This window comes from Rhopilema esculentum, chromosome 14 (genome assembly GCF_057945365.1).
Source record: "Rhopilema esculentum isolate cy_ngs chromosome 14, ASM5794536v1, whole genome shotgun sequence".
NCBI lineage: Eukaryota > Metazoa > Cnidaria > Scyphozoa > Rhizostomeae > Rhizostomatidae > Rhopilema > Rhopilema esculentum.
The window spans coordinates 7,157,705-7,167,035 of NC_142828.1; the positions used below are offsets into that span (position 1 = coordinate 7,157,705).

The 9,331-nt window shown below is 36.2% G+C and overlaps 1 protein-coding gene across 1 annotated transcript; it reads right to left on the minus strand.

The window, feature by feature from the left end:
* Positions 1 to 160: 160 nt before the first annotated feature.
* LOC148958553 (coagulation factor IX-like) lies at positions 161 to 9,129 on the minus strand. Its single transcript, XM_065215847.2, has 9 exons — positions 8,722 to 9,129; positions 5,920 to 6,054; positions 5,326 to 5,433; positions 5,067 to 5,201; positions 4,312 to 4,464; positions 3,249 to 3,368; positions 2,752 to 2,980; positions 2,120 to 2,316; positions 161 to 1,518 (listed from the first exon to the last, which is right to left on the minus strand). The coding sequence occupies exons 1-9, from the start codon at positions 8,786 to 8,788 to the stop codon at positions 1,187 to 1,189; spliced, it is 1,476 nt and encodes a 491-aa protein (XP_065071919.1). The 5' UTR covers positions 8,789 to 9,129; the 3' UTR covers positions 161 to 1,186.
* Between the last annotated feature and the right edge of the window lie 202 nt (positions 9,130 to 9,331).

Here is a 9,331-nt window from a genome sequence, read left to right on the forward strand (position 1 = left end):
TAATAACTGATTACAACATTTAGAAATACTACCTACTTGCCCTAGAAAAGCAAAGGTATACAGGAATTATACAAAGTTGATTGAAGCCAGAAATTCAAGTCTGCAAACTACATGCTTACACAGAAATTCACAGATAAGACAGGAACTAATAAATGGCATGTAAAACATACAATACTGTTTTTGCTGCAATTTTTTTTAGAAATTATGAAAATTTGTAGATTTACAATAGGACAGTCCTTTAAAAATGTTTCAAAATTGTGCCTAATTTATTTTTCTACCTAACTAAGTCTTCTTACAGTCATTATTAAAAAGTCTTAAATGCACAAAATGTGAGTTTAAGATTCAAACTATGTTGCCTTACAAAAAACCATAGAGATAGGAAACTTACAATGGTCATTTTAATTTTGAAAACAAGACCCTGTACTTCACAACATAAAAGTTAATGGGAATTAAATATTTCAAGACAATATTCTTCACTTTTTGTGAAAAAATAATTTACTGCATTTCTTGGCATGTAAACCAACCCAAGTCTTCTAAGTCTTCATTTTTGGTTAAAAATATACACTTTTAGCAATACCTGGCAAATAAGGTGACCCCCAAAACTTGCTCTTGCAAACGCTTGATATTTTATTTAGTAAGTTTAAAAATTAATACAAGTTTTTGCTGCTTCTAAATTCAAAAATGTTTCAATTCATTTTGAGTTTTGGCTGACAAAAATTACAGAACTTGTGAGAGCAACCATTTTACTTCTAAAACTGTAGTTCACTCTCTCCTATTATAAGTTGTTCTAATCTTTTTTTCAAAAGGAATTCTTTTCTGCATAAAATTCCAGCACTTATGTAGCACTTATGAATAAAAGCATGTAACTAAATACAAAGTTTTAGCGATAACATGTCACTGTCATATAAGTTGAGGTCGACTTTTCACCTGTATTTTGTGAAACTTGATTAAGAGGCCGAGAAATATGGTACTCTATCCACAATAACTTCATGAGTAGAAGAAGAGCTGCTTCCTACTCAAAAAGTATTAAAATCTTTTGATGAATAACCTCCCTCTTGTTTTCTGGGGTCATTGGTTATAGAATAATCTTTACAAAGTAGTTTGATAATTGATTATCCAGTATGGTGTTAACAGGGCCTAATTTTGTCTAATCTGATACATCACAACTATTTTGCTACAAAGCATCTCACAAAATTGTCTTTTTTATCCAGTCAATATAAAATTTGACTCTGGCAAAAACTGTGAAGCTTTCACTAGATATGCACCTTGAAGATCCCCAACTGACAACCCCTTGCAAAGTCCAAATGTCACCGTTACCACAAACAAAAGGGCCACCACTGTCACCGTTACAACCAGATTGGTTGTGGCTAAAATCTAGGCCATATCCAGCACAAACCATGCCTTTACTGATCCTCTCCTTTCCATTTAATAAAGAACAGTTTTTGTTAGTGACTACTGGAAGTTTTGCTTCTTGCAATATGTTAGCCGAAGATCCAAAACCTTGGGTACGTCCCCAACCTATTAAAAATATGCAAATCATTAAATTCTTGTAATTCTTAACTGAGAGCTTTATGTCAATAATCGTGTGGTATAATTTATGCGTTGAGTTGCAAAATTCAAAACCTTGATACAAATTCCTAGAACAAAACGTTTTCATTTCCCAAGCAGAATACTTGCATTGTAAATGACAAAAATCAATAAGTATCAAACCCAAATGCATTGCAGCAGTGCTCATCCCAGATTCCAGTTAATAAGTCCCTACTGCTGGACATTGTGAAAAGATCATTAAAAGGTACTTTACGCAAGCCTTTTTCAAATTTTCACTGGGTTTATCTAGAATAGGGTTCTATACAAATAAGAATAGACAATTAAGACTACTGTTCCCCTTTACATAAATCCATTGATGTGATATAAAGGTAGGGACATCGGAACCATGAATGTACCAGTTGCCCCACAACATTTTGAAAAATATCTTCCAATGAGAGACCTTGTTGAAAAAAGTGCCCATTTTCTGCCGCAAAGTGCCACTACCTACCTCTGGCCCGCCAACTTTGAAATGCTTACGATGTCCCTAATTATGATACCTTAGCTGATACAGGAATAAATAATCGGCAAATACCTGTAATGTAGCATAAGCTGTGATATGGTACAGGATCTGATGTTGGCAAGCAGGCAATTCCAACATACTTATTCAGTACTGCATCCTTTTCTAGCTCAAGAAGTGCTATATCATTTTCTTTAGTTTGGTAACTGTAACTTGGATGCCTCACAATCCTTAAAACATCTATTTCTTGCTCTGTACCTTCACTTTTGGTTCTGAAACAAAATTAAATTAGTTATATATTGATATCTAGAAGCGGCCAAACTAAATAATATTGGAATTTAACATCTCAATTTCAGGTGTTGATTAATCAATCTGTCTGAAGATTGGAAATTGTTTGCATTAAAGTGCAGCAATATGGATTTAAACCAGATAGGGATGTTGTTTAAACCACACCTTGTAGATTTTAAGAATGTTTTTTTCATGCTGTTAGACAGACCTAATATTAGTCATTAAATGGTCAGAAGTTTTCCTTTTCATGAAAAGGCTTCTCTCCACTCTTAGGTAATGTTTTTTCAGTTGGTGTGTTGCTATAAATGTCCCACTTTAAATCCGAAACCAAAGCTACCTGTTTGTTGTTTGTTAAGCACCAATTAAGATCATTGCTTATTCCCCTTCTTTGCAATAAAAGTAGTAATTAAACAAGATACCTGTCATGGTCTCCAAGAATAATTTTCAAATCTTTTGCCACTATACCACCACGGAGACAATGTGCTGCAGTCACTACCCATTTTTTAGCAATAAGTGTCCCACCACAGTCAAATTTACCATTCTTTAACATGAGAGCCTGCCACGGCCATGAGTTCTTGATTGCATTTTCTCCTCCAACAACTCGAAACTGAAATACTTTGTCCAATCCCTTGCCACAAGCTGGAGTGTCTAAATAAAGAAATCATAGCATATATCTCTTCTATTATTGCATAATTTGAAATGTAGCTTTATCTTTCATTTGATAAAAAGGGATGCACCAGGCCCTAGCTTTTCAAGGGAACAACCCCCAAACTTGCATTGCTCAGAAAAGACAAGGTTTTTCTTCATTTTGGGGTTCTGGTGGGGAATTGCTAGCCCTCTAAGCCTTCCACTTGGTGATAGAGAACCTGATGATAGACAAACCACTAAAATTACAAATTAATATGTGCAGACATACCTTGACATACTTTACACGTCTTTCGGCAGTTTTTTGAAACTATTTCACCAACCATTGAGTGCTTGCAGTATGGTTGGTATTTGGTACAGTAATCTGCACTTCCATGGTCTTCACAAGAGTCTGGAAATAGGGAGTAGTGAGAGCTCAAACATAGTGAACTGAACAGTAGTGTAGTGGCTTCAAATTGTCTAGGTAGCACCAAAAAGTCTTATGATTCAATTAAATTTAAGAAGGAATATGTTTAATAATAAAACATGAGCTTAAAAATATCGACAGAAGAGTTTTTCTTCTAAAAATACTAGGCTAAGTAGCTTTTTAAAGTTTAGGTCTTTTTTGTAAAATCTGATCGTAAAAATTTTACTATTTAAAATTGTCTTATATGTAACCAGAGTGTCGTGAGGCAAATTTGGTGTTAGTTGTGGATGTTTGAAAAGCAATGGCGAACTGCCAGTTGCGGGGAAGGTGAAGTGGCACGTGTGTGAAAATGCGTAAAATTTGCTCGCAATGTCTATAAATACTTTTTTATCACTGCACATTATTCCTGTTTATCACTTGAAAAATCCGTTTAATCACTACACAAATGGTGGGCAAAAGGTATTGTAGCACCTTAGCAAAGTGGTTTCTCGCAGTGGTTAGCAATGGTCTTTTTCAAAATTTCGGATAGAAAGGTGATTTACTTTTCGACGGCAACATTGGAACATTTTTCTTCTTCGACGGGAACCCTCAAATAAGTTTTCAACAAGCTTTTGGCACCCATTTGAACAGTTGCCCCCCCCCCCCCGTCAGTTGGAATACACAACTAATAACTTGGAGGACATTGTATGCAAAGAGAACTCAAATTAGAAATGATCCCGTTTTTGAAGTGCAAAAGAAAAATGCTTGAAAAATAGAATAAAATCTAAAGAATGAAAAAAGGTTTCAATTGAAAATGAAAAATGAAATGAAAATCAACACTAAATTGGAGCCTAACAATCAGTTACAGAAATCTGCAAAAAATTCATTGTTATGGTATCTCATAAATACGGTAAAACACGAAAAGACAAAAGATAGGAAATGTTCTCACCTTTACAGAAGCCACATTCACGATTGCAGTGGTCTTGCATAAAGCCGTAGTACTTTGAAGCAGAGTCGCAAAAACCTTTACTCTTCCATGACGGGCAATATGATGCATATTGTTTTGAGTTGAAGCAGCGTTTCTTAACTTCGATTATCGATACTAATAAAAGACGATGCAAACAGCGCTAGTCAATTTAGAATTCAGGGGAGGAATGGCTGGGGGCATAGAAATCATGTCATTGGCAATGTCAGAAATAAAGATCAGGCCAACAGAGAAGGGGTTCAGAAGTAAAGATCAGGCCCACCGATAGGGGGCGATTTCCCCTAGGCCTGTAAGCAAAAAAGGGGCGCTTATAAGTAAACTGTCTGTCTCTATTTAATGACACAGCAATTACAAATCATTTATGTTCTAGAAACGTTTTACAACGCTTGGCAAATATAGACTAAAAGCAAATTAAGAACATTATATCGTTCAGATATCAGATATTAACGAATATAGGGTTTTTTTATTGCTTTTGGTAGGAAGGGGCACGGGAACTGGGCCAGGATTTGGGTCAGGTGTAGCCCCGAAAAGCCCTGGTAAAGTTGAAGTTATCATTAGAAAGCACTTCACTACTTTTGCTGGCAACATATTCTAAAAACCTCAGGTTCATATATATAATTATATCCAGTTTAAAAGGTCATGTGTTGAGTACAGACATGTTAGACAAAGAGATAACTTTATAATCATATGACATTTAGATGACAATTGATAACACTCACATTTACAGAAGCCACATTCCAAAGGACAGTGATCTTGCATAAAACCATAATAACGAGACTTGGGGATGCAGAAGCCATTTTTCTTCCAATTAGCACAGGAACCCATATACTTTGCTGTGTTGAGACAGGGTTTTTCTTTAAAAGAACAAGGAAACATATGATGATAAGACACACCAAAATTGACTTAGCATCTTCGTGTTGTAGCAAAAAGGGAATTTTGCACAGTTGAAACGATTAATAGGCCCCTATTACCAAGTACCTTTTTCGCATGTTTTCCCTTCGAATCTTCTTGTACAGGAGCAAGTGAAGGTCGCACCACTACTTTGGCACACGCCACCGTTCTTGCAGGGTTTGTTTAGGCAAGGGTCTAGAAAATAAAGGTACACATTAGGCTAACAGTACTGTAAACCTTTACATTAATCGGACAGCCCAAGTTTTCGAAAAATTATCCTTTGTTTTTCTTCCTTGTTCTTTAAACCAAAATTTAGATTGCTAGCACAAATTTTGCTTTTGAATGTTGAATGTAAATGGATTTCATACATGTAAAAACTCTAATGAAAAGCCACTTTGAGCCACGCATGACAACCTTGCAATGGTCTCAATGGGTGTTGTCAAGAAGATATTTGAATGCTCGCGATTTATTAAATATCCCAAGTACCGTCTTATAAGACTTTTATAGAATAAAGTAGTAATTGTAATAGTTGAAGTAATTGTAAAACACAAAAAGTCGAATTAGAGCTTTGGATCTTAGATAATGCAAACGGGGAAGCTGCGAAATGGCCATTGGTAGAATATTGTGCAGCTGACAATCAAAATGTATCCATTCGGAAAATACTAGTCAATGTGAACATACCGACACAGAAGCCACACGTCTTTCTGCAAACACTTTCCAGATATGGTCTGTAGTCGCTACCAGCAGCGCAGTAGCCTTTTGATTTCCAATATTTGCAATAACTTTCCTGCTCAGAATCCGTGCAGCTTTGCGAAACTGCAGGAATGCAAAAAGTCAGTCATTAGAGAAGAGGGCTGAATAACAAGACGCTATAGCCACAATCAATCTTTTATTCAGGTAACTAAGAGATTTCCCCAATTTGGAATAGGAATGGGCAATAGGCGATGTTCTTGTATTATACAAAGAGAAAGCTTGATGATGTAATAAGAAACATAGGTAAATGTATAATCAGGTTTTTGATTCAACTGACACAGATTTGCCTATTAATGGCATTTAATCAATAGAATAAGGAGAACACTTAGTTATTTACAGGACCGAATTTACCTTTTAATATACTTTAAGCGACAGAGTTCGGAGAAGGCTTGGTAAAGATTTTTTTGTCGTGTAATTGAAGCATACAAACGAATAAAACAAAAAAGTAGAAGTGACGTCAAAAGATAAATTACGAAAGCGTTATTGATATCAGAACTTTTCTACGTCATAACGATGATTTCTGAAGCTAAAAGCCACTTAATGCCGCTTAGGTTGTGGGGGGTTAGGGCAGAACCAACATTGGAATCAAGTACCCTCAGTCTATGAATAAAATCAGGGTATCAAAAAGTGAATTCTTACTAACTTTCATGGCTATGTCACAGTTAACAGCACATGCTGCTAATCATTGCAGAGGCCCAGTCTAAAAATAGCATTTCGGGGCATTTTTTGAAGGGATCTGCATCCTGTCCTTTTCAGCGTATCAAACTTTGTATCCCTACCAAGTTTCCTGCTTATATCGAAAATCACAGCACCGTTGTTCTAATGGCCCTTGTAGAAGCCTGGGATCTAATACCTTTGTCTAAAAATAGCATTTTGGATATTTTGTCGAAGGGGTCTGCATCTTATTTATTTCAGCTAAATCAAACTGTGTATTTCTACCAAGTCTCATGCTTCTATCAGGTTTCATGCTTCTATCACAATTTGATTCACCATCTTTTGGTTCTAACAGCCCTGACCACTGCTGGTTCACCAAGCCTTTTCTGTATCTTATTTTTATTCTTCTGTATCTAATATATGTGGCGCTGTACAGAAAAGCATTGTAATGACCAATTTATAGGTATGGCTGTAGAGAGGCCGCAGAGAGGAATTGTTTAACGTAAATACTACACTGGTTAATCTTGTAAAATTATAACAAAACAGTAAACACACCGAAAAAATAGCTCTGCCACTTCAAAGAGCAGTTATAATGCCATTGGTTTTTCGCCAATTTCTATCAGTTGCCGCTTCAATTATGTTGTTAAGATAGATACAATATTTGCCTAGGCGCCATTACTGATATGTACGTTCTTGGTCATATGGCCATCTTGTTTTATTGCTCTTGAAATTGGGATATTGTTTCGTTTGAGATGATGCGATGAATGAATGGCCATGGGCTCCGACGCAACCCAGGGGGAGGGGGTACTCACTTCTTTGCTATAAAGTCCATGTCAGCAACTTTTTGTTGACCCCCAAATACTGAGTTACAGTTTTGAAAAACCCCAAATATTGAGTCTCAAAATTTTGAGACCCTTAATATTGTTACTTATTTTGAACTACCCCTTTTTTTGAAACAAACATATTTCAAAAATGAAAATTGATAAGCGCCACCCCGTTTGTTCGGAACCTAAGAGTAATGGCTGACTTACAATTAAGTAGTTTTAATGTAATTAGATAACCATTGCAGTAATGAAGAGTTGTTTAAAAAATATTTAGGTGTAAGCAATCTCTGAATATGATTCTGCGATAAGGCTGTCATTCTTGTATTTGGTTTTTCTTTACAACTTCGTTTTCACTTCTCAGACCCCAAATATTGAATTTTTCTTAAGCGGTAATTCTCAGACCCCAAGTATTGAATTTTTCTTTACCTGTATTTCACAGACCCCAAATATTGACATGGACAGCCTTAGTATAGAAAAATAGGGACTAACCCCCTCCCGCCCCTGGGCGACGCAAATTTGAAAATGGGGGAGGCAATGGTATCTTTAAGGCCCATAGTAGGCCCTGGTGACTTGCTTTTCAGGATTGTGTTCACATTTGCTTTTAAAGGTGCATCAGGCAAGCAAAAAACATTTCTTGTTTTGAATAAGAAAAGAGTGAAGTCTTTTTTAAGTATGCACTGACGTCATTAGCAATCAAGAGCATGCAAGGAAAATGCTCAAATGCTCTGCTTTATGTAAAAAATCCATCCCGTCCCAGAAAGTAAGACACTCTCAGTGTTTAAGATCATATATCGTTGAATTTAAGGCATCGCTTACTTGGAAATTCAAATTGCACATGACATAAATCAAATATAAAACCGACGAAACTTAAAACAGAAGGAAAATATATAGACTAAAAAAATCAATTTAAGCCAATAATTGCAGCAAGATCTCTGCCAGTTTTGGCACAATCGTTGCATACATCTAATGTCTAGCCCTCCGTATTCCCTTTAGCATTATAAGGAAAAATTCATCTGTAAAACGACGTAAACATCGTCAAAAGGGAAAGTTCGTTGGTCTGTCAATTCACTGATAAACTTGAGCTGAACATAATTTGAGTTAGAAGCTAATTTTACATAAAGCAAAGTATTATTGCACATATCGCTTCTGATATTTAAAATCTTACCATCGAAGTGAATTCAACAGTCTAATAACTAATTCGATTAATGAAAATCAGAGCAAGAATTACATGATAACTCAAAACCACACTCACCTGCATCGTGAAATGCCACGAGCAGCATGGAGATTATCGTTAATAGAATTTGATTTCTTTTTGCCATCGTTCTTGTCTTGTTTAAGCCACTCTACTATCTGATTTCTTAGCTTCGTCAAAGCGAGCGTCTCTTTTATACAGGCGAGCGAACCGCAAAATTTGCCGTTGATATCTTTTAACGTCATGGAATAAACAAAACTGGAAACAAACGCTTCTTTGTGATTGAGTGACCGCCGTTCCGCTTTAGTGACACCAAAACTAAACTGTCGCCCGGGGCTTCTTCCTGTTGTTCTAAGTGAGACAAATTTTCGAATGACGTATCAAGGCAATTCGCATCAAGTGTTGGGATTCCAAATTGGTCTATGTATTTTCAATGAAGCTTTTTGTTCCTCTTTGAATCACCAGGGCCCCTGATGATAGCGACACGCATCAGATCCGGATAATTCAGATAGCCCAAATGTCTTTGCTATTTATAAAACTCTCCTTCCACAATAGGAGCCTTTTAAACTTCCGCCAACACAACCCCGGTAACGCACACACACTTTGGTCATACAAGGAACAAGAGACGTAGGCTGCGTATACATATCCTCATTTTTGTCTGATTATATTA